The 27,135-nt window shown below is 36.3% G+C and overlaps 1 protein-coding gene across 1 annotated transcript in view; it reads left to right on the forward strand.

Annotated features, from left to right (window-relative positions):
* Positions 1-27,135, forward strand: part of KITLG (KIT ligand) — an 82,417-nt gene that overhangs the window by 38,890 nt on the left and 16,392 nt on the right. Inside the window, exons 4-6 of the mRNA XM_053716924.1 lie at positions 12,430-12,591; positions 16,907-17,060; positions 17,159-17,224. Of these exons, the coding sequence (XP_053572899.1) occupies positions 12,430-12,591; positions 16,907-17,060; positions 17,159-17,224 (382 nt within the window). The remainder of the gene's footprint in view (positions 1-12,429; positions 12,592-16,906; positions 17,061-17,158; positions 17,225-27,135) is intronic.

Here is a 27,135-nt window from a genome sequence, read left to right on the forward strand (position 1 = left end):
TGTATTTAGTGTCCACTACAGTCCTGAAGGACTCATCTGATATCTGCTATAAGGACAGCACCCCAAAAAGCCCTTTTTAGGGCTAGAACATCAGTCTTTTTTTTTCTTTTTTTTCTCTTTGTAATCTAATTGCATTTACCTGCCTGTCAGCGTGTGTCAGGCTCACAGCATATACTGTGCCTACTTGCTCAGTGCCACCACTCATATCTGGTGTAACATTAGTGTAAATTTAAAAAAAAAACCTTTTACATCAGTCTGCTAGTGTAATCTAATTTCAGTTGCCAGGCCAGCCTGCCACTGCCAGCCTGTGTGTCAGGCTCACAGCATATACTGTGCCTACTTGCTCAGTGCCACCACCAGTCATATCTGGTGTAACAGTAGTGTACATTTTTTTTATTTTTTTATTTAAATATTTTTATTGAATAATTAGTCAGAATGACAACACATGTAGTGTATATTTTTTACAAAAAACTTTTACATCAGTCTGCTAGTGTAATCTAATAGCAGTTGCCTGCCTGCCACTGCCAGCCTGTGTGTCAGGCTCACAGCATATACTGTGCCTACTTGCTCAGTGCCACCACTCATATCTGGTGTAACATTAGTGTAAATTAAAAAAAATAAACACTTTTACATCAGTCTGCTAGTGTAATCTAATTTCAGTTGCCAGGCCAGCCTGCCACTGCCAGCCTGTGTGTCAGGCTCACAGCATATACTGTGCCTACATGCTCAGTGCCACCACTCATATCTGGTGTAAAATTAGTGTAATTTTTTTTTAAAAAAACTTTTACATCAGTCTGCTAGTGTAATCTAATTTCAGTTGCCAGGCCAGCCTGCCACTGCCAGCCTGTGTGTCAGGCTCACAGCATATACTGTGCCTACATGCTCAGTGCCACCACTCATATCTGGTGTAAAATGAGTGTAAATTTTTTTTAAAAAAACTTTTACATCAGTCTGCTAGTGTAATCTAATTTCAGTTGCCAGGCCAGCCTGCCACTGCCAGCCTGTGTGTCAGGCTCACAGCATATACTGTGCCTACATGCTCAGTGCCACCACTCATATCTGGTGTAAAATTAGTGTAATTTTTTTAAAAAAAAACTTTTACATCAGTCTGCTAGTGTAATCTAATTTCAGTTGCCAGGCCAGCCTGCCACTGCTAGCCTGTGTGACAGGATCACAGCATATACTGTGCCTACTTGCTCAGTGCCACAACCAGTCATATCTGGTGTAACAGTAGTGTAAATTTTTAATAAAAACTTTTACATCAGTCTGCTAGTTTAATCTAATAGCAGTTGCCTGCCTGCCACTGCCAACCTGTGTGTCAGGCTCACAGCATATACTGTGCCTACTTGCTCAGTGCCACCACTCATATCTGGTGTAACATTAGTGTAAATTTAAAAAAAAAAAACTTTTACATCAGTCTGCTAGTGTAATCTAATTTCAGTTGCCAGGCCAGCCTGCCACTGCCAGCCTGTGTGTCAGGCTCACAGCATATAATGTGTCTACTTGCTCAGTGCCACCACTCATATCTGTTGTAACATTAGTGTAAATTTAAAAAAAAAAAACTTTTACATCAGTCTGCTAGTGTAATCTAATTTCAGTTGCCAGGCCAGCCTGCCACTGCCAGCCTGTGTGTCAGGCTCACAGCATATAATGTGTCTACTTGCTCAGTGCCACCACCAGTCATATCTGGTGTAACAGTAGTCTACATTTTTTAAAAAAAAAACTGTATCTATCTATCAAATCTATCTATCTTGTGGTTGAGCAAATGGACTGTTTGCGGTTGTTTGCGGTGCGTTACACGGGGAGTTTGGTCTGTCACTGTGAAGCGGGCGTAACCCTTACACTACCTGATCGATACAACATCATACCTGATGTTTTAAAGCACGTTATTCCAAACAATTTAGGAATGTTAGGTGATTTATGCCCTTTATGGATTAAAACCAGACTCTGCATCAACTATGTAATTTTCTGTGGGAGTTTTGCCATGGATCCCCCTCCGGCATGCCACAGTCCAGGTGTTAGTCCCCTTGAAACAACTTTTCCATCACTATTGTGGCCAGAAAGAGTCCCTGTTGGTTTTAAAGTTCGCCTGCCTATTGAAGTCAATGGCGGTTCGCCAGTTCGCGAACAGTTGCGGAAGATCGAGTCCGCCGTTCGCGAACCAAAATTTTTAGGTTTGCGACATCACTACCAATCAGCAGCTACTGAGCCTATTTATATATGCTTTTTATATATCAAGAAAATGAAGAAAATTAGACAATAGAAGCAAATTGGAAAGTTGTTTAAAATCGTATGCTCTTGAAAAGAAAGAAAAACATTGAGTTTTATATCCCTTTAATCCTAAAACATGTTTTAGTTTTATATTTATTGTTGACTTGTAGACCCGTTTAGATATGAATTATTTCAGGCCATGTAAGCAGGGTGCTAAATTATTGGAATTTGCACTGTGGCTTGGCCTCATTCTGCTAAATTATATATGATGATCACTTCAAGCCATATCAAATGGGATAAAGAGTTCAATGAGGGTTCTTATAACGGATCTTGGAATAATGCAACGTATATTTTTATCTGCTAATTATAATATGCAACTAGAGCCAGCTGACATTGTAGCACTTTATTACTCTACATGGGTACAAACTAAAAGAAAAAAGCCAAACTATTTTAATAGCCAGTTTTTAAAAAGCAGCCATGTAGCATCAACTGGCAACTGTGTTGGTAATAAAGGAGCACGAATTTCAAACGTATTAATTAGAGGCTGAAACATGCAGAGATTGATGGTGAGAAGAAAATAGCTATTCTATTCTTTATATTTCGCTGGACCTACACTAATTTTCTCATGGGTTTGAGACATATTTGTGAACCCCAAGATCAGACCAATTTTATTAGCTGTACTGAGTTACTATAACAAATTTAAATAATAGCTGAAAGAGCAATTCTTTATCAAACCACCTTCAGCAAAAGATACACAATAACCTAGAATAAAGCTTGTACATTATCATTAATTCTTCTGGCAGAATATTCTCCAGCTCTGTCACTGAAATCATCAGTAACTGTGTTATGCAAGCACAATATCTAATATAGCCATTAAAGGACACTCAATGTCGTAGAATTGCATAATTAACAAGTGCATAATAAAAAGACAATAATTTAACACCAACCCTGAATTTCAAATATCTACTAGATTTATGTTTCTTTCCATTTTCCGGCCCCTTGTATCATGTGACAGACATCAGCCAGTCACAGACTAGTATATGTATATACTGTGTGATTGTACACATGCTCAGTAGATCTTGTTCACCAGAAAGGGTGCATATAAAAAGACTGCAAAATTTGATAATGGAAGTAAACTAAAAAGTGTCTAAAAACTGCATTCTACCTTAATCATAAAAGTTTATTTTGACTTGAGTGTCCCTTTAACTGTGTGACACAAATTGCACATTTAATTGGTCCATAATGGACAAAACCCCAGTATAATTATGTTACCTTTTCTTTCTCTCCTGTATATAATTGAAAAACAATAAAAAGATATATGAGTGATGTTTAGAGCAGGATTTAACAAAAATGTACCTTTGTCATTAATATATAGAATACAATGTGCATCTGTCTCAATACTCCAGTGAAAAATGATAACAGAAATGTAGATATCTGTGAACTTCATTTAAGTTAATTTATATATTATATTCTTTCTATATTCCTTTAAAGCATTTACAAAATGTTTTGTAATATCAACAACTATACGGCTAGATTACAAGTTTTGTTGGTAAAGCTGTGCGTTGCTAACGCTCAGTTCCAGCTCACCGCTCACCTACAAACAACGCTGGTATTACAGGTTTTTTTCAACCCGGCGATAGCCTCTAAAAAGTGATCGTTGAGCAAAATTTAGCTCCACATCTCACCTCAATACCAGCGCTGCTTACGGTAGCGATGAGCTGGCTAAATGTGCTCGTGCATGATTTCCCCATAGGAAACAATGGGGCTGAGACGGCTGAAAAAAAAGCTAACACCTGCAAAAAAGCAGCGTTCAGCTCCTAACGCAGCCCCATTGATTCCTATGGGAAAATACTTTTTATGTTTACACCTAACACCCTAACATGAACCCCGAGTCTAAACACCCCTATTTTTACACTTATTAACCCCTAATCTGCCGCCCCCGACATTGCTGACACCTATATTATCTTATTAACCCCTATTCTGCCGCTCCGGACACCGCCGCCACCTACATTATACCTATGAACCCCTAATCTGCTGCCCCCAACATCGCTGACACCTACATTATATTTATTAACCCCTAATCTGCCACCCCCAATGTCGCCGCAACCTAACTACAATTATTAACCCCTAATCTGCCGCCCCCAACGTCGCCGCTACTATAATAAAGTTATTAACCCCTAAACCTAAGTCTAACCCTAACCCTAACAACCCCTAACTTAAATATCATTTAAATAAATCTAAATAAATATTCCTATCATTAAATAAATTATTCCTTTTTAAAACTAAATACTTACCTATAAAATAAACCCTAAGCTAGCTTCAATATAACTAATAATTACATTGTAGCTATCTCAGGATTTATTTTTATTTTACAGGCAACTTTGTATTTATTTTAACTAGGTACAATAGTAATTAAATAGTTATTAACTATTTAATAGCTACCTAGTTAAAATAAATACAAAAGTACCTGTAAAATAAACCCTAACCTAAGTTACAATTACACCTAACACTACACTACAATTAAATTAATTACCTAAACTAACTACAATTACATACAATTAAATAAATTAAAGTAGGAAAAACAACAAACACTAAATTACAGAAAATAAAAAAATAATTAATTTTTTTTAAAACTAATTACACCTAATCTAATCCCCCTAATAAAATAAGAAAGCCCCCCCCAAAAAATAAAATTCCCTACCTTATACTAAATTACAAATAGCCCTTAAAAGGGCCTTTTGCGGGGCATTGCCCCAAAGTAATCAGCTCTTTTACCTGTAAAAAAAAAATACAATACCCCCCAACATTAAACCCACACACCCAACCCTACTCTAAAACCCACCCAATCCCCCCTTAATAAAACCTAACACTAACCCCTTAAAGATCACCCTGCCTTGAGACGTCTTCACCCAGCCGGGCCGAAGTCCTCCAAGAAGCCGGGCACAAGTGATCCTCCAGACGGCCGAAGTCTTCATCCGATCCAGGCAGAAGAGGTCCTCCAGAGGGGCAGAAGTCTTCATCCAGGCGGCATCTTCTATCTTCATCCTTCCGGCGCGGAGCGGGTCCATCTTCAATCCAGCCGACGCGGAGCATCCTCTTCCAACGAAGTCCACCCGACGAATAAAGGTTCCTTTAAATGACGTCATCCAAGATGGCGTCCCTTGAATTCCGATTGGCTGATAGGATTCTATCAGCCAATCGGAATTAAGGTAGGAAAAATCCTATTGGCTGATGCAATCAGCCAATAGGATTGAAGTTCAATCCTATTGGCTGATCCAATCAGCCAATAGGATTGAGCTTGCATTCTATTGGCTGTTCCAATCAGCCAATAGAATGCAAGCTCAATTCTATTGACTGATTGCATCAGCCAAAAGGATTTTTCCTACCTTAATTCCGATTGTCTGATAGAATCCTATCAGCCAATCAGAATTTAAGGGACGCCATCTTGGATGACGTCATTTAAAGGAACCGTCATTCGTCGGGTGGACTTCGTTGGAAGAGGATGCTCCGCGTCGGCTGGATTGAAGATGGACCCGCTCAGCGCCGGAAGGATGAAGATAGAAGATGCCGCCTGGATGAAGACTTCTGCCCCTCTGGAGGACCTCTTCTGCCCGGATCGGATGAAGACTTCTGGCCTTCTGGAGGATCACTTGTGCCCGGCATCTTGGAGGACTTCGGCCCGGCTGGGTGAAGACGTCTCAAGGTAGGGTGATCTTCAAGGGGTTAGTGTTAGGTTTTATTAAGGGGGGATTGGGTGGGTTTTAGAGTAGGGTTGGGTGTGTGGGTGGTGGGTTTTAATGTTGAGGGGGTATTGTATTTTTTTTTACAGGTAAAAGAGCTGATTACTTTGGGGCAATGCCCCACAAAAGGCCCTTTTAAGGGGTATTTGTAATTTAGTATAGGGTAGGGAATTTTATTTTTTTGGGGGGGCTTTTTTATTTTATTAGGGGGATTAGATTAGGTGTAATTAGTTTTAAAAAAATTGTAATTATTTTTTATTTTCTGTAATTTAGTGTTTGTTGTTTTTCGTACTTTAATTTATTTTATTTAATTGTATTTAATTGTAGTTAGTTTAGGTAATTAATTTAATTGTAGTGTAGTGTTAGGTGTAATTGTAACTTAGGTTAGGGTTTATTTTACAGGTACTTTTGTATTTATTTTAGCTAGGTAGTTATTAAATAGTTAATAACTATTGTACCTAGTTAAAATAAATACAAAGTTGCCTGTAAAATAAAAATAAATCCTAAGCTAGATACAATGTAATTATTAGTTATATTGCAGCTAGCTTAGGGTTTATTTTATAGGTAAGTATTTAGTTTTAAATAGGAATAATTTATTTAATTGTAGTAATTTTATTTAGTTTTATTTAAATTATATTTAAGTTAGGGGGGTTAGGGTTAGACTTAGGTTTAGGGGTTAATACATTTAGTATAGCGGCGGCGACATTGGGGGCGGCAGATTAGGGGTTAATAAATGTAGGTAGGTGTCCGCGATGTTAGGGACGGCAGATTAGGGGTTAATAAAATTTAACTAGTGTTTGCGAGGCGGGAGTGCGGCAGTTTAGGGGTTAATATATTTATTACAGTGGCAGCGATGTCCGGAGCGGCAGATTAGGGGTTAAAAAATTTATTATAGTGTTTGCGGTGTGGGGGGGGGCCTCGGTGTAGGGGTTAATAGGTAGTTTATGGGTGTTAGTGTACTTTTTAGCACTTTAGTTAAAGGGACAGTATACACTCATATTAATATAACTGCATGCAATAGACACTACTATAAAGAATAAGATGCACAGATACTGATATAAAAATCCAGTATAAAATGGTTTAAAAACGTACTTAGAAGCTTTCAGTTTAGCTCTGTTGAAAAGGCAGTTGGAAAGCCCACTGCAGGTGGGAAATAAGACACTCCCCCCCTCCCCCTTCTTTTGCATATGAAAAGACCCTTTACACAAACAGGAGCAAGCTGGAGAAGGTAGCTGATGGTATTCAAATAAAACTTTGGGGCTTGGTTAGGAGTCTGAAAATCAAAGCAATGTTATTTAAAAATAAGCAAAATTATAAAAAAATTTAAAAAACAAACTTTATGGGCTTTATAAATAGATCATCTACAAAACATTTATGCAAAGAAAAAATGAGTGTATAATGGGCCTTTAAGAGTTTTATGTTACGGCGTTAGCCCATAAAACTCTTAACTACTGACTTTTAAATGTAGTAGGAGTCTTGACAGGAGAGGGTGTACCGCTCACTTTTTCCAGCAATCGTAATACCGGCGTTAGGAAAATCCCATTGAAAAGATAGGATACGCAATTGACGTAAGGGGATTTGCGGTATGCTAAAATCGTGGAAAAAAAGTGAGCGGTACACCTGTACTTGTCAGACTCGTAATACCAGCGGGCGTTAAAAAGCAGCGTTGGGACCCCTCAACGCTCCTTTTGAAGGCTAACGCAAGACTCGTAATCTAGCCGATAATGTTTTTGAGCAGTAATATTACAGTTTATTTATTTAAAAATGAGTCACGTAGAAATAAGCTGTGGCTTGAAAAACATAAATACACACTGATACATATTGTTATCTTAAGATGTTGATGATTATCCAAAATAGTTCATGACTAAACTAGTTTTCAACATCATTGTTTCTTTTTTTTTTTTTAAAGACCTGCATAAAGGGACTGCATGCAACAATTTTGGAATTTTTAGCACTGAGGGTGGTAGAAGATTTTAATTGCACTGAATTCCACTAAAATTGTCTGTATTACCTAGAAAAGCTGATAAACCAGTATATCGTGTTTAGTGGTTTAAGCAAATCTGAGCATTGGTCACCAGAAATTGTTGCTAATAGATCTAAAACATGATAAAATTGGGTGGTACAAACTAATTTGACATTCTTTTCCTTTTTTTCCCTTCTTTTTAATATGCAGAACAGTACAGCTAATTTTATGTAATCAGATGGCTTCAAGTGCCTTACAAATAAACGATACATGATAATTGGTATATTTTATTAATTTCTGGTTCTGAGAAACGAATGTGCCTAAAATGTGCAGAGTTGTATTTTTGTTTCTTCAAGTTTCTGGTATGCTTGAACGTTGTTAGCACCTGGCATTGATTACTTAAAGGGACATGAAGCCAAATTGTTTCTTTCATGATTCAGGTAGCAAATACATATTAAACACATTTCCAGTTTACTTCTGTTATCTAATTTGTGTTGCTATCTTAGTATCCTTTGTTGAAAAGCATTCTTGGTAGGCTCAGGAGCAGCAATGCACTACTGGGAGCTAGCTGCTTACTGGTGCCTGCAAACGTATACTTCTTGTAATTGGCTCACCTGGTGTGCTCAGCTATCTCTCAGTAATGCATTGCTGCTCATTCAACAAAGTATACAAAGAGAATGAAGATAATTTTATAATAGAAGTAAATTGGAAAGTTGTTTAAAATTGTATTCTCTATCTGAATCATAAAAGAAAAAGTTTGGTTTTTGTGTCTTGCTCTGTAGGAATATGTGAGTTAGATACACTTACAAGATATTACAGTAATTCATTATTAAAGGAACATTCTGAGAAAAAAAAACAGAACTAAAAGGCAGTCGGTCATTAACTCCTCAATGTTTCTTAGAAGAAAATGTGATGCTGAGAGCTAGTGTCATTGAGTTAGCAATCAGATTTGCATGCTTTTGTCAAAAACAATTCTGTAAAAGTTCGTGACACATACTTCACATTCATTCATTAAAAAACACAATGTACTGTAATGTGTGCTAGAGGCACTTTACAAAACCCACATAACATACATAAATGACTATATGCAGAAATGCATTATTGCATGTGTGGTACAAGCCTTCTGCATTAGAGGAAATTCTGTTAACCCATCAAAATGTATTGCTGTCCTCTGGCATCCATGGGATTTATGGTATTACCTATCCCTAACCATGGCCCAACTATAACCCCATCCCTAACTATAACCCTATCCCTAACACTAACTGATTTCCCTACCATAACCCCATCCCTAACACTAACTGATTACCTTTCCATAACCCCATCCCTAACACTAACTGATTTCCTATCCATAACCCCATCTCTAACACTAACTGATTCCCTAACCATAACTTCATCCCTAAAACTGATTCCTTACCCATAACCCCATCCCTAACACTAACTGATTTCCTAACCGTAATGCCATCCCTAACACTAACTGATTTCCTAACCGTAACCCCATGCCTAACACTAACTGATTCCCTAACCATAACCCCATCCCTAACACTAACTAATTTCCTAACCATAACCCCATCTCTAACACTTAACTGATTCCCTAACCGTAACCCCATCCCTAACACTAACTGATTCCCTTACCATAACCCCATCTCTAACACTAACTGATTTCCTAACCATAACCCCATCCCTAACACTATCTGATTTACTAACCATAACCCCATCTCTAACACTAACTGATTCCCTAACCATAACCCCATCCCTAACACTAACTGATTCCCTAACCATAACCCCATCCCTAACACTAACTGATTTCCTAACCATAACCTCATCTCTAACACTTAACTGATTCCCTAACTGTAACCCCATCCCTAACACTAACTGATTTCCTAACCATAACCTCATCTCTAACACTAACTGATTCCCTAACCATAACCCCATCCCTAACACTAACTGATTCCCTAACCATAACCCCATCCCTAACACTAACTGATTTCCTAACCATAACCTCATCTCTAACACTAACTGATTCCCTAAACATAACCCTATCCCTAACACTAACTGATTTCCTAACCATAACCCCATCCCTAACACTAACTGATTTCCTAACCATAACCTCACCCTTAACACTAACTGATTCCCTAATCATAACTTCATCCCTAACACTAACTGATTCCCTAATCATAACTTCATCCCTAACACTAACTGATTCCCTAACCATAATGCCATCTCTAACACTAACTAATTCCCTAACCATTACCCCATCCCTAACACTAACTGATTCCCTAACCATAACCCCATTACTAACACTAACTGATTCCCTAACCATAATGCCATCCCTAACACTAACTGATTTCCTAACCATAACCCCATCCCTAACACTAACTGATTCCCTAACCATAACCCCATGCCTAACACTAACTGATTCCCTAAACATAACCCCATGCCTAACACTAACTAATTCCCTAACCATTACCCCATCCCTAACACTAACTGATTTCCTAACCATAACCCCATCCCTAACACTAACTGATTCCCTAACCATAACCCCATTACTAACACTAACTGATTCCCTAACCATAACCCCATGCCTAACACTAACTGATTCCCTAACCATAACCCCATGCCTAACACTAACTGATTCCCTAACCGTAACCCCATGCCTAACACTAACTGATTCCCTAACCATAACCCCATCACTAACACTAACTGATTCCCTAACCATAACCCCATGTCTAACACTAACTGATTCCCTAACCATAACCCCATGCCTAACACTAATTGATTCCCTAACCATAACCCCATGCCTAACACTAACTGATTCCCTAACCGTAACCCCATGCCTAACACTAACTGATTCCCTAACCATAACCCCATCCCTAACACTAACTGATTCCCTAACCATAACCCCATGTCTAACACTAACTGATTCCCTAACTGTAACCCCATCTCTAACACTAACTGATTCCCTAACCATAACTTCATCCCTAAAACTGATTCCTTACCCATAACCCCATCCCTAACACTAACTGATTCCCTAACCGTAACCCCATGCCTAACACTAACTGATTCCCTAACCGTAACCCCATGCCTAACACTAACTGATTCCCTAACCATAACCCCATCTCTAACACTTAACTGATTCCCTAACCGTAACCCCATCCCTAACACTAACTGATTCCCTAACTGTAACCCCATCCCTAACACTAACTGATTCCCTAACCGTAACCCCATGCCTAACACTAACTGATTCCCTAACCGTAACCCCATGCCTAACACTAACTGATTCCCTAACCATAACCCCATCTCTAACACTTAACTGATTCCCTAACCGTAACCCCATCCCTAACACTAACTGATTCCCTAACTGTAACCCCATCACTAACACTAACTGATTCCCTAACCGTAACCCCATGCCTAACACTAACTGATTCACTAACCATAACCCCATCCCTAACACTAACTGATTCCCTAACCGTAACCCCATGCCTAACACTAACTGATTCCCTAACCATAACCCCATCACTAACACTAACTGATTCCCTAACCATAACCCCAATGATTTTAGTTCAAAAATGTTATTCAGAAGTTAAGAAACTTGCAAAATGAATCATGTGGAGTTAATGTAATCTATACTGCAGTACTCATTTTATCTCTTGCCTGCCAGTAACATACACATCAATAATTTTAAATCTTTAGCTGCTAGTAAAACACATGAACAGAAGAAATTTGGCCCCATTAACTGCCCCCCACTTCAATAATAACCCATACTCAATCTATCATATTCATCAGTGATAGCCAACCTCCTAATACATGGTGCCATCACATCAAACATTTACTGAACACACACATAATAATTTAATTCCTAAAAATGTCCAGTGGCACAGATTTAGGTAAAGTTGCAGGGTACCCTCTGTCTGCTGTTCTCTCTTATATTTTGTCCTCATTGTTTCCCCTTTTTACCAGCGACACATAAACTGAGGCACTTAATCACAGTTTTGCTTTTTTTCTGGAGGATGCAAAAACTAGTGTAGAGAACCACATACAGCCCATGGCATAGAGTACATGAAAAACTGAGTTAACATTGTACTTGAAATAAATTCATAATTGTGTTGTTAATTTATTTCTGTAAATGCATATTTATTATTATTAATAAAAATAACTATCTGCTTATTAAAAGAGATGATACAGAACAAAGATGTGAATCATATTTAACTATACAAAATATTTTTAGTAATACAAAAATATCCAGTTTCCGGTCAAAATGGAATGATTTATAAGGGAAAAAGGAACATCTGTGCAGAATTAAAACACGCCAGATGGTAACTGTGTTCAAATGCAATTTGGAATTTTCTGTGAAAGCGTCCAATCCGTTTATTATATAAAATAGATTTATATTCTCTGCTTTTTTTTTTTTATATCAGATCTAAAAAAAACCAGGGGATGAATTAAAAGTGAATTTATACTTACTGCATTGTTTATTATGAAGTATTGTTAAACACAAGATTTTTTTTCCCACTTTAGCCGAAACACTGCTGGTTATATCTGATGGTGAAAGAAGTTTCTGATCAATTGGAACAACTAAAACACAAATTCTCTAATACATCACAAAACTATGAAATCTTAAGTAATCTTTCTATGATTTTTCTGGGCATCAGGCAATGTCTTCATCTGAGTGATCACATGGTATGTATGTTTTGTATTTTGTACTTTGTCCTATATAACTGTAAGATTGTCAGTCATATGCATATTTTTTCATTATCTTTCATAACAACATATTATGTTTATGATTGTGCTCAGTAATAGTTTACTGAAGGGATATTTACATACCTTACTGAATTGGAAATAGAATTTCAGAATTTCAAGTTGGGATGTAGCAAGTTCACAAATAATTTGTTTTCAGTAATCTTCTTTAATGAAAGAGTGATTGTTGAAATATGGAAATAACTTTCAGATGTATTGAGGACACAAACGTTTAGAGTTTCTTGGATATGCATAAGGTTATCAAGAAATAAATGTGAAGCTTCATGGGCCTTTTGACTCGTAACTGCCATTAAATGATATGATTCCATATGTTTGTATATTATGGTAATTCTTACATAGAGACCTCTGAAATCTGGGGAGCCATTAAGCTGTGAGTGATAAAATTATATCTCTGGTTTCTAACAATAACATTTCATGGCTCTCAATATTTCACAGTTTTGTCACCTCAGACTTAAGGGTCGATTTATCAACCCCTTTGGCAGGTTTTCGCCTGCCTATGGCTGCAGGTTCTCACAAGAGAACCTGCAGTCCGTATTTATCAAGCAGCGGTCATCTAAGGTGGCGAATTTCAATCTTCCAGGTCTCGTCCGATCGAGGAGATTGACAGCTCCTGCCCGCGCACAGCCAACCATGCGCGGGTGGAATTGCACACAAGCGCAAAATAGTGCTTGTGTGCAATGCTGAATTCTGCAGCAGAATTCAGCCTACCAGAGGCGAGCTGCGGTGGACAGGGGCGCGTATGTGCGCCCCTGTCCATCACAGCTTGATAAATCGTCTCCTTAGGGGTTTATTTAGGTTTATTGCCCAAGCCAGGGAAATATCCCACCAACTTACTACCACCCATTTTATAACATTTTCGCTCCACAAATTAGCAGTTAGTCAACTCCTTCCTGCCAAACACATAAAAAGTAGTTATGGGAAAAAAAGTGGTAAAACAAATGTGCTTCTTTGGTCTGCCATTCAAATGTTTATATAGAACAATGTTAACATTTGAATGTGAAATATAACATTCAAATATTGAATGTTAACTTTTAGATATTAAATAAAAGAATTGAACAGTACATCAGAATGTTGATTCTAAAAGATTTGCATTGAAGTCTACGAAAATCAACATTTAAACTTCAATATTTAAGAGTTTTCATATTTTCAGTTAAACATATTCATGAGCTCTTCTACAGTCTCAGAGATTTAGCTAGAAAAAAATAATAATAATTTGATACTCAAGTTGCATGTAATTAACTGAAAGAGGAGAAATAAACTATTTAGTGAAAGCATCATCAGTTTATTGGTAAAGGAATTTAGCACTTGGCAGAAATAAACTCCACAGTGAGTACAAAAAGTAGCCACGGGCAAAACTTAATTGCTGGAATAAAAAAAAAAAGCATTCTTTGTTGCATGAGGAGTTAGGTGAAAGAACTTAACCCAGTAGCAACAACATAGCCTTCTGGGAACTTTTCAGTTTTAAGCACAGCGAATATTTCAGTCTTTTAAATAAATGCAAGTTGACCTTTCATGTTTCACAATTGATACTCATCATATGTAACACTTAAATTTATAATCACTAGAGCTCCTGATTACTTAAAGGGACAGTCTACTCCAGAATTGTTATTGTTTAAAAAGATAGATAATCCCTTTATTACCCATTCCCCTGTTATAATAATACACTTTTTACCTCTGTGATTACCTTGTATCAAAGCCTTTGCAGACTGCCCCCTTATTTCAGTTCTTTTGACAGACTTTTAACCAATCAATGACCTCTCATTTGTAACTCCATGGGCATGGTCACAATGTTATCTGTATGGAACACATGAACTAACACCATCTAGCTGTGAAAAACTGCCAAATGCATTGAAATAAGGGCAGCCTTCAAGGGCTTAGAAATTAGCATATGAGACTACCTATGTTTAGCTTTCAACAAAGAATATTACCAGAACAAAGCAAATTTGATGATAAAAGTGATTTGGAAAGTTGCTTAAAATTGCATTCCCTATCTGAATCATGAAAGTTTAATTTTGACTAGACTGTCCCTTTAAAATATTTTGCAGTGCAAGAAAAAAAACACCAATATCCAATTTGTGTAGAAAATATAAAATTAATTTTATAAATAACATTATTAAATGTATAAATACTGAGAGACAAACAACTGCTGGCTCTACATGCAAATGGTTGCTACTTTATCATTCACTATAAAGTACAACTTGGTATTTATTTTATAGACATCAACATAATGCATTTTGTTATAAGAAACTTTGAAGTGTAAGGGATCCTCATATGGTTAAAAGTTTATCCCAGAATGTTTATCTGATTTATACCATAGATGTTTAAAAAAAAAAAAAATTAATTTTTTTTTTAGAAATTTTTACCTATTTTTAAATGGATATTAAACACTAAATGCATCTCATGCACCCCCCCTGTAATCATGGCTGCTCTCATTATGTAACCTAGATTACACTGAAGGAGAGTTGTTGCACATGTTCAAACAGGTCAGCACTGGAATGTAGTGAAAGCTAGATTTCAACATGGCTGCTCCCATGACTAGAGGGAGGCAGGGGAATAACAGCAATACTATGTTTATAAAATGCATTTAGGGCTAGATTACAAGTGGAGTGTTAAATGATTGCGTTCCCGCAAATGGGCAAACAAATGGCTGGTTATTGCTACCACAAGCTCACAGTAGCAATAAGCGCTCAGAAAATTAAATCTAGATTAGATCTCTGGTTCATTTTCTAAAAGTGCTCCAAATGCCCTCAAAATAGAGGGCATTATAGTTTTTTTATTATTTGTGATGGCATCAAAACTAGGGTCCCATAGGAGCCTTTGGAAGCGCTGTCTTGTGAGCGCAATGGTTCCTAGCAATGCGAACGCGAGCTCGCATTGCAATTTACTTGTAATACCAGCCCACATTATCGTGCACTGGTATTACAAAGTGGAGCGCTAATATTGCTTGCACTCAAGCGATATTTAGTGCTCCACTTGTAATGTAGCCACTAGCTCTTAGTGTTTAATGTCCCTTTTAATACAACTATTTTCAAAGGAAAAAAACTGCAATGTTTTTTCCATTCATTATTTTGCTATATTTTGCTGTTTATACCTGAAAAATGTTTTTTCACTACCATCAAATAAGCTTGATTACATTATGCTAAATCCTCAACAATGATAACATAATTAATATGCTTTTCAAGGGATATGCCCCTGATCGATAAAACAATGCAAATGTTAACATAATGCTTTTCATGCATGCATTTTTATACAGATGTATAGCTAAGCAGTGCTTACTAGTAATATTTACATAGTAAAACAAAGCAATCCTTTATTGAAGACATATAATGTCTTAAAAATAAAAAGAATAAACCCACAAATGATAGATTATTCAGTTACATAATTTGGTCTACATTTTCTATCTGGTAAGCAATTTGTCACATATGTAGCTCACTGACCTTTAACAATAGAAGTACATGGCTCTCAGTAGTTTTATATTAGTTTAATGATACTACAAAATAAACTATTTTGAAATGCCTTTGAACAAGTTCTTTTGTTCATTTTTTTAATTAGAACATAGGAGCTCATGCAGAGTGGAAGAACTTTGCTCATGGTGCCAACTATTTGATTGAATTCATGCCTAAAACGTTGAAAAAATACATACAAATTCATTCACCTAGACAGAGATTTAGTTATTCTGTTATATGCTGTTATACCCAAAGGGATATGAAATCCAAAAAATTTCTTTCATGATTTGGGTAGAACTTACAATTTGAAACAACTTTCAAATTTACTTCTATTATCAAATTTGCTTCATTCTCTTAGTATTTTTTGTTGAAAAAGAAGCAATGCACTACTGGTTTCTAACTGAACACATGGGTAAGCCAATGACAAATCGTATATTTATGCAGCCACCAAACAGCAGCTAGAACCTAGCTAGGTTATTTGCTGCTCCTGAGCTTACCTAGATAAACCATTCAGCAAAGGATAACAAGAGAAGGAAGCAAATTAAATAATAGAAGTAAATTGGAAAGTTGTTTAAAATTGCATGCTCTTTCTAAATCATGAAAGAAAAAAATTTGGGTTTCATGTCCCTTTAAGAAATGTATTTTATTTTGAATTTGCCTTCATTGGAAATAGCTAAATTATAGAAAGAAAACACTGTCTTGCATAGTTAAGTATATTAGTGTGTAAATATCTCACTTTGCATATGTGTTGATATTGTCCAACATTTGAATTCTATTTTGTTCCACTATAGGATTTTATAGATGATTATTCTCACCAGGAAAGGGTTCTCCTTCCCAGTGAATTTTTTATGGAAGTGAAAAACACAACTGAAGTTTTCAAAGAAATTAACAACACAGACTATGACAAAACATGTGTTCTACCTACAATAAACAGTGCTGAAGATGGTAAGGTTTAGTATTTGTGTCCACCACAAATAGCAAAGTCAAGAATATTGTATATGAGAGATGGATAAAATACTTAAAAACATTTTTTTTCTTTAAAGATTTTTTTAGTCGTGTGACAAAAGAGCTACAGCACACTATGCGGGAAGGGAATAGCAGTAAACTAAGTAAGTGCAAATAGTCTGTATATACTTTTACATGTGACAGAAAATGATTTGTGACAGAAGCATTTGCATTGTTGAACTCTAGATGTACATTAAAGAATCAGTAAATAATAACTTGTTCAATTCTGTCAGTAAATTGAGTGTTTATTTCTTTCCTATGTCATGGAGAGTCCACAACGTCATTCCAATTACTAGTGAGATATGCAACTCTTGGCCAGCAGGAGGAGGCAAAGAGCACCTCAGCAAATTTGTTAAATGTAACTTCCCTTAGCCATAATCCCCAGTCATTCTCTTTGCCTCTGTCAATGGAGGATGTGCGGTTGGTGTCTGAAGATATTTAATCCTTTTATGGGTACTTTTCCCTGCAAGCAAGGATTGGGGTCAATCTCTTGAGTAGGAGTAGTGGTGGCTTTTAGCAGTTAGAAGGTGGTGAGGTTGTCTTTGCCTTACTTCTAACACTTTTGCTACCCCTTTGTAGAAAGCAAGGGTTGGTTACTCTGTTTTTTCTTTTTCTACAGGTCCCTGTCAGATTTTGGTGTATCTGACACACCTAAGAAACGGTTCCTGCCCAACAGCTGAAGCTCCACAGGTAAGTACTTATTCCCTTCTAGGCGAGAAGGCCCTAGCACTTTGGAGGTTTATCCTCCTTTCTTTTATAGATGGAGCCTAAGATATTTACAAATCTCTTGAACTTGGGATTTATTTAATGGGCAGTAAGTCCATGGTCTGCTGGAAAGTAGGATCCACTGGTGTGAGGGTTTCTCATTTTTATGGGAGGATAAGGCCTGGAGGAAGGCCTCGGCATTTCTTCTCTACTTTGAGCAGCTCATCCCTTTTAAGTATATGGGATTTTAATCAGGACTCCCCAGCATCTCCTTCTATACACCGGAGCTCCTTTTTCATGTGTTGGGTAATTTGATATACCGCACTGCCGTGCTTTATATTAGTTTTGATGGGGCATTAAATGGCGTTGGTGTTAACCGTCATTTCTTAACAGGATCCAGTTTATATATGTAACATCTGCATAGTATGTCAGTGTATCACTCTCACAATTAAGACGCCTCTGTGATTTTGTATACTGTTAACAGTGATTTCATGGCCGCATTTGCGGCTCAATGTTAGATCTCTGATGTAGATAATGGCGGTATTTGACGACCGCATTCATTGTACTCAGCCACTTTCGCAGCAGTTAAAAGTGAGGTGCTTGAGTTTGCAGTTTGCCATTACTCAGGACCGCATTTGCGGTTCTTATCTAAGGCACCAGTGTAAGGACGCCAGTGTGAGGAAACTCATTTTCTGAGAATTGTTTTTTTGCAGCTCACAGTATGTGTTGCGCATATCCCTGGATGACTTTTTATTTAACCTTGCAGTCGTTCAAATGTATATTGACGTACTTTTAGGTGTTTAAGGGGTACTGTTATGTACCCTGCCTTACAGATATTTCTATGTATATTTAGGTTTTATTAACATTTTACTGCCATCTAGTGGCAGTTATTGGTATTTTGACTAGTGCTGATATCTTCTTTGTTCACTGGAAAGAATTGTTCTCTGAAGTTTCTAAAAGGATACTTTCCTCTGATTTAGAGGTTAATCCTGAGAATGGGATCAATTTAAGCAGGTTAATCACTACCATTTGGTGATGTTTTATATGTAAACAATTTAATTCCTCTCTCATTCTGTGGAATTTGTTTCTACCTGTATTAGTACTATAATGAATGCTTATTTTCTTATTTTTTCTTTGACATTGCCATATTTTATTTCTTTATGGACTCAATATGAAAGATTTTAGTATCCCATTACATATATAATGTTATCTTTTTGGTACAGGGACCGTATATTTATCTCTGTTATCTGAGATAATTTTTATCTAATGCCAGTGGCATGTATGTTGTACCTTTTTTAGGTATAGGTGCTTATAATTTTTAATATGTTTTTCCCTGAGACATTGTCTCTCAGGACTTTTAGTTAAATAAAATTCACAAATTTATTGGAACGTTTTCGGGGAGAACTTCCTCTTCATCAGCATGAGAGTGCAGTTGCTTTGTGGAATATTTACTATATTTATTTATACACCCAGGCAGATAACCATTCGAGGGCAACACTGTAGCTTGGACACTTATATATATATATATATATATATATATACAGTATATATATATATATATATATATATATATATATATATATATTTATATATCTAGAGCCTAGTACTCTTGGGCTTAAGAGTATTGTTTTCCTTTTTTGTTATAGATATTTCTATGGCTTTAGGAATAATATATTGTGATTTCTCTCATGTTGAGCTCAATTCATTTACGCCATGACATGTTTTCGTGTCTATTGTTTTGGGATAGTTATGAGTCAGTGCTTTCCCTAGCTATGTTTATTGCTTAATACCTGTGTATACAGCAATGCTTTGGTGTAAAGGGAAGTCTGCCTACAGCGGGCTTGAAGGATTCCTTGGTGAATTTTGAACTCTAATATTTTTATTTGGAAATATTAGACTATTTTCTCCTGTATGATTTCATGTATCTTACTTTGAGTCCTAGTGTTCTTAGAACCCTAGTATATTTATTCCTGTTTTTGTTTATAGGAACACAATAGTTTTTATCCTTCTTTTGTTGACCTGTTATTTTTTCATGTTTTCTGCGTACAGAAGGTCAATATAGGCTAGTGCTTAGCTTTGTGGCTTTGCATCCTATAAGGTTTTTTTGGTTCGACCAACTGCCTTACATCTTGCTCTTGAACTTTTTACCAGAATGTGGTTTGTTTCACTGCTGGGGCTAGATGTCTTTTTATTTCTTGACATCTTAATTGTCTTGACTTCTGACTGCCATTAAGTGGTGGTTCAACATATTAATTCTTTCTAGAATATGTCTTAATTTTTCCCCCCTCATATTGAGAGGCCATTTCATGTTTTTGATCCTTTTTATGTTGGGATCTTATTTCAACTCTCATGTTGTAGATTTTTATTGTTTTTAGGACACTGCTTTATATCTCCTCATATTGAGGGAAGATCTTCTGAGTTGGCATGTATGGTGTCAGTTTTTCTTTTTATAAGTGTTTCTCTCTGTTTGAGGTGAAATTTGCAATGTCTGCATCTATATGGTTTTCAGCGTTTTTCTCTGAAGGTCCGTATAGCTCTGTGGAGTCTATCTTCTACGGTCTTGGATTGATCCCTACTTAGTGTATCTGGGTCAAGTTGATCAAATCTGGCTCCTCTGTATCTTATTTTTTGTCAAAGTCTAGATTGGACATGACTCTTCTGTGTTCATCTCCAGGTGGCAATGGAGCTTTCTTTTCTCAGGACTAGATGTGTATTCTCTAGGTCCGCCTGGGTGTTGCTCACATAGCTCTATGGTTAGTTGTGCAGCCTTTAAGTTGAGACTTTCTGACTTGGAGGGTCAAGACCTCATGCAATTCTAAGCTACCTTGGAATAGGGACTGCAATCCTAGATTTCTTATCCAGGGATTATTATGTATGAAGGGTCTTCTCGGGGCTGAGCATGATCATGTTGGGGAAAGGTTTCCCTTTTTCAACAGGCTTAGATTTGCAGCATCTCAGCACCCTTGGAAGAGGTAGTATTCCAGGAATCGGGAGAGACTCTAATTTGATCTTCCCTGGGAAGTTTTTTCCCTATAGAGTTATCGAAAGTAAGAGAGGTTTTATTAATCCTAGTTCCTTGGGGGGCTTGAGGTCTACGACCTTCTCTGTTTAGACCTTATGGGTCTTACAATTTTTTCAGGATTCCGTCCTTCAATGGAGATTTCCGTTATATTCTACTTTTGGTTTAGGAGGATTTTTTCGGGTCTCCCATAGAGCTGAAGGAAGCTTTCATCTCTAGGAACATTCTACTTCCTATGGGTAGTCTTTCTGGACATACACTTCCAATGTGTAGTCCTTTCTTTAGCTTATGCTCCTCAATGCTATCTTTTCTGATGGAAGTGGTCAGCATGTTCTTTGTATACTTTTCCATACGGTATTGGCGTTCATACCTTTCTTGGTGTGTATCGAAGGGTTTCTCTTGGAGCGGGGTAAGGGTACCCCGAATATTTTCTTTTCTTCAGGAGGGCCTGGAGAGTGTTTTGTCAGTCAGTGCTCTGCAGGGTCAGTTTTCTGCTCTGGCTCTTCTTTTGCGCAAACGTCTGCCAGATTTTCTAGATGTTCTATCATTGGTTCAGATTCAGGCCTGTGTTTAATCTTGTTGCTCCTCCTTGGAGCCTTAATTTTATTCATTAAGTTTTGCAACAGGTCCCATCTGGGCCGCTGCATCCTGTTGATGTTTAATTGTTATCTTGGAAAGTTGTTTCTTCTGTTTGCGGAGTTTGCAAACTTTCGGCTCTGCAGTGTGATTCCCTTTTCCTTCTTTTTCTTTCGGATAAGGTGGTCCTTCATAATTAGCTGGAATTCTTCCTAGGTTGTATTGGATCGCCATATTAAGCAGGAAATTGCTGCTTCCTTCTTTTTGTCCTAATTCTTCTTCTCGGAAGGGTTGTCTTTTGCATAACCTGGTTGTTGTGCTTGCACTTAAATTTATTTCCTTTTAGCTACTAAGGATTTTTGGCTTCTTTGTCCCTGTTTCATTGTTTTCCCTGTTAAGATCCTCTTCCTGGGCTTCCAAGAATGAGGCTTTTTTGGAACAGTTTTGCAAGGCGGCAACATGGTCCTCTTTTCATACTTTTTCCAAATTCTATGAATTTGATTCTTTTGCTTAGGCTGAGGCCTCTTTTGGAAGAAAGGTTCTTCAAGTGGTGGTGCCTTCTGTTTAGGTCCTCCTGCCTTGTTCTCCCTCCCTGTTCATTCTGTGTACTCTATATTGGGTATTGGTTCCCACTAGTAATTGGAATGAGGTTGTGGACTCTCTATGTCATAGGAAAGAGAACAAAATGTCTGCTTACCTGATAAATTTCTTTCTATCCGGACATGGAGAGTCCACGAGCTCGCCCTCTTTTTCATTATAATTTGGCAGGTTTTTTTTGAGTAAACCTCAGGCACCTTTTCACCCTTGAGTTTCTTTTTTTTCCATTTTCCTTCGGCTGAATAACTGTGGATTATGGGTAAGGGAAGTTACACTTAACAGCTTTGCTGGTGTGCTCTTTGTCTCCTCCTGCTGGCCAGGAGTCAAATATCCCACTAGTAATTGTAATGACGTTGTGGACTCTCTATGTCCGGAAAGAAATAAATTTATCAGGTAAGCATAAATTTTGTTTTTTCTCCATATGTTTGTCTGATTTTGGATAATATATCTATCTATCCATCTATCTGTCTGTCATCTATCTATTTATATATCTGTCTGCCTATCTATCTATCTATCTATCTATCTATCTATCTATCTATCTATCTATATGTCTGTCTGTATTTCTGTCTATCATCTATTTATATATCTATCTACAATCTATCTATATCTATTTATCAAGCTATCTATCTCTGTCGATCTATCTTCAGTTCCTGCACCAGTTTAGATGAAGAGATGCTGTTATAAGGAGTTTATTAAAATGATGTCTAAAATGTAAAGGTAACAGCTACTTCAGTTTTAACATGTCATGACTGGAAGCCTGAAGGTTGAGGTTTACTAGAAACTGATTTGGATGCTTACAGTAATAAGAAATGTAAACTCTGTAAGGTAAACCTACTTGCAATATTTCATAGATCCCTAAAGCTGGTATCTTTAAATCAGTTTCTGCCTTAAAGGGACAGTCTAGTTCAAAACAAGCTTTCATTATACAGATAGGGAATGTAATTTTAAACAATTTTCCAATTTACATCTATCACCAATTTTGCTTTCTAAGTCCTTGAAGGCCGCCACTCATAGCTCAGGACATATTGACAGTTTTTTTTACCACTAGAGGATGTTAGTTCATGTGTTTCTAATAGATAACACTGTGCTCACACACGTGGAGTTCCTAGGAGCCAGCACTGTTTGGCTACAATGCAATTCTGTCAAAAGAACTGAAATAAGGGGGCAGTTTGCAGAGGCTTAGATACAAGATAATCACAGAGGTAAAAAGTGTATTAATATAACTGTGTTGGTTATGCAAAACTAGGGAATGGGTAATAAAGAGATCATCTATATTTTAAAACAATAAATATTCTGGTGTAGACTGTCCCTTTAAAGAAACATTCCAGTACAAACTAATCTGAGTCTATAGTTTAGAAAGAAAGTTAACAGTATACACTGCTTAACCTTTTTAAACTCACAAACTGTCACAGAAGCCTGCTTCAAGATCTGGAACATGGATCCTTGCGAGTTTCTTATTGATGTATACACACTAAACGTGGTTACTTGTCAGAGGCTACATACACTTCTATTCTTCTAAGATCAGCAGTGTGTGTGTGTGTGTGTATATCAGTGCTCTTGGAGTGAAAAAAAAAGGCTAAGCAGACTTTTATTTTAACAGAATGTAGATGGCACATTTGCTTTGCTATTATTTGGGGCTATAGTGCCCATGTAGGTTACTCACTTTCTGTACAATAGGCTTAGAGAAGGTGTTAGCACATTCATTAAAAGGACATTTCAAATAACTGGTTAAATCAAGTGGCAGTATTCTGAAAACCTAGATAACAAATTTCCTTACATAAAAGCAAAAACTGCAACATGCATATCTCTTTAAAATATGAGAGTTGACCACATTTTTCTAAAGTAATGTTATGTGTTTGTTCCTTATTTGACAGTTGTATTTTTTAATTGATTAATGTTAAACTTGCTTACACAAATGTAGCATTCAGATATTTGGATATTAATATTTAATCGATCCTTACTAACTTCCACATACAGATGTTAATATTTATTCTGGGGGAGAAAACAAATTGACATGGTAGAACAAGTATGTGTATGGGCCTACCTTATTTTTGGTATCAAAAGATGAGTTATTTTATTATATTTGGATTTTGCATGTTTGTGTTTGTATTCACGTGTCAATCCCATAGCTGGTTCTACAAACAATATAATTCTAATAATACATTACTATATAGCAGAGAAAATTAATTTACAGTATATGTGTAATATGTTATTAAACCTATAGCCAATTATTTAAAAACAAATGCAAGACCTAGCAAGTTTGAAAGTTAGTGTTAATTTGCCTTGGGAAAACTTTTAGTGATTTATTCTTGTATTAACAAAATGATCTATCAAGTTTTGCATAAAGTCGTCAAATAATAGCCAGGAAATATTTTTTTATCAGAATAAAGGTGTGTGAGAGCTTAAAGGGCTAGAGCATTAAAGGGACAGTCAACACCAGAATTTTTCTTGTTTTAAAAGATTGATAATCCCTTAAAGGGACACTGAACCCAATTGTTTTATTTTGTGATTAAGATAGAGCATGCGATTTTAAGCAACATTCTAATTTACAACTATTTTCACATTTTCTTCGTTCTCTTGCTATCTTTATTTGAAAAGAAAGGCATCTAAGCTAAGGAGACAGACAGTTTTTGGTTTAGAACCCTGGACAGTACTTGTGGTTGTTCACCAAAAATGGGCCGGCATCTAAACTTACATTCTTGCTTTTCAAATAAAGATACCAAGAGAATTAAGAAAATTTGATAATAGGAGTAAATTAGAAAGTTGCTTAAAATTGCATGATCTATCTGAATCACGAAAGAAAAAATTTGGTTTCAGTGTCCCTTTAATTATTTCCTTAGTTTTGCATAACCAACACAGTTATAATAATACACGTTTTACATCTGTGATTACCTTGTATCTAAGCCTCTGCAGACAGCCCCATTATTTCAGTTCTTTTGATAGACTTGCATTTTAGCCAATCAGTGCTTCCTCAGTGCTTCCTCCTCGGTAAATTCACGTGCATGAGCTCAATGTTATCTATATGAAACACATAAACTAACGCCCTCTAGCAGTGAAAAACTGACAAATGCAGAAGCAGCCTTTAAGGTCTAAGAAATTAGCATATAAACCTCCTAGGTTTAGCTTTCAACTAAGATAAACAAGAGAACAAAGCAAATTGGTTGCTAAAAGTAAATTGTACAGTTGTTTAAAATTGCATGCTCTATTTGAATCATGAAAGTTTTTTGGACTTGACTGTCCCTTTAAATATATGAGAAATGTGTACTTTATGTTTATTTTTGTATTTTTAAATAGCTCATGCTATTTGTATATGCACAAAGGGTTATATGTATTGAACTATAAATTATGATCAGGGTCTCAATGAGCAAAACCAGCTGTTTTAGATACATAAACTTCAATTCCCCTACTGCAAAGTTAATTTTTGTTGCTGCATCTTGTTTACATAGTCTTTCTATAAAGAATACTACAGTATTCGTATTTTAAGTATAGCTGATTTAACTGTACTAACTGAGTTATTAAAGGTAAAGTTGCTATTTGTAAACATTTAAATATACTCCAGTGGGTAAAATGGATAATTGTGAACACATTAGTGGAAAAATACAGTATAATACCCCTTTTTAAGCTAACCCATGTTGGTTACATTGAATAGAGATATGATAAACAGTCTTCCTAGAGTTTTCAAGTGGTATATTACTGAATTCCAAATCTCTTTCTATTGTTCTAACAAAGTTTAAAATGCTTATTTAATGCTTATGTTTTGCTATTCAGTACTTTTGTGCTTATACGGTATATACCATTAATCAGAGCTACATTCCCAGCTATTTGTTAACATTGCTTCATGCCATTTTTTTCAGTGTCAGATAGTTATCACATATCACTTATTCACTGGTGGGTGGTGTCAGAAAATGTTAAAAAAAAAAAAGACTACAATGTTCAGTTATTCAGTGTAAACCCTCTATAGTAACCCCAAGAGGAAATCAGGGTTATAGTAACATAAATATTATATTACTCTAAGAATCAGCACAAAATGTTTGAAAATAATATATACACACATACATACCGGTATACATACAGCTGTATATTCAAGTACCTTCATCCTTTGTTGAAAAGCATTCCTTAAAGGGACAAGTCTACACCTTAGTCATCTTAAAGTCTTACCTTAGATTAAGCTGCAAATAGCCTTTTGCACCCTTTCTATATCATGCAGCAGGAATGGTAAAACAGTTATTTTAAAATGAATATTGTTTCTTGCCAGTTTGAAATGGCTGCCAAGCTCCACCCACCGATGACAATCTGGGCTGCATCTATGCACTCTGCTGAATAACATTGACAGTCTGTTGAATCCAACTAGTGAGCCTTTTGTGATTGGAAGTAATATGCAGCCCAGATCATGATGTCATCAGTGGGTGGAGCTTGGTAGCCATTTCAAACTGGCCAAAAACAATACTCATTTAAAAATAACTGTTTTACCATTCCTGCTGCATGATATAGAAAGGGGTGCAGGAGGCTATTTGCAGCTTAATCAAAGGTAAGACTTTAAGATGATTAAGGTATAGACTGTCCCTTTAATATCCTCAGGTGCAGCAATACACTACTGAAAGCTAGCTGGTGAATAGTGGCTATATACATATGCCTCTTGTCATTGGCTCATCAGATGTGTTCAGCTAGCTCCCAGTAGTGTATTGCTGCTGTGTTAAACTTGTATTCAAACTATTTGCAGGGTTGCAGGGGTTTAACACAGTTATATGCAAGCCATAGCACAATAATAAAAATGCTCTAACACAATAGAATATTTTTGCCCTATTTGTCCCTTTAAGTATTCATGTTGTACAATTCACTGTGTATTTAAAAAAAAAATATTATTATTTTTATTTTTTTCGTAATATTTATTTTTAACTGATTCATTTGTGTAGTATAAAAATATATTATATTCTTTTTTTATTTTTTTTTATTATTTATTATTATTTTTATTTTTTGTAATATTTATTTTTAACTGATTCATTTGTGTAGAATAAACATATAATAATTTAAATAATATTTTTTATTTTGTTCTTGTTTAAATTTGGAGTGACAGCTTAGCATTCTTTAAGTATTCATTTAGGAAATATTTACACAGAA

The sequence above is a fragment of the Bombina bombina genome, chromosome 6 (assembly GCF_027579735.1).
Source record: "Bombina bombina isolate aBomBom1 chromosome 6, aBomBom1.pri, whole genome shotgun sequence".
In the NCBI taxonomy this organism is placed as follows: domain Eukaryota; kingdom Metazoa; phylum Chordata; class Amphibia; order Anura; family Bombinatoridae; genus Bombina; species Bombina bombina.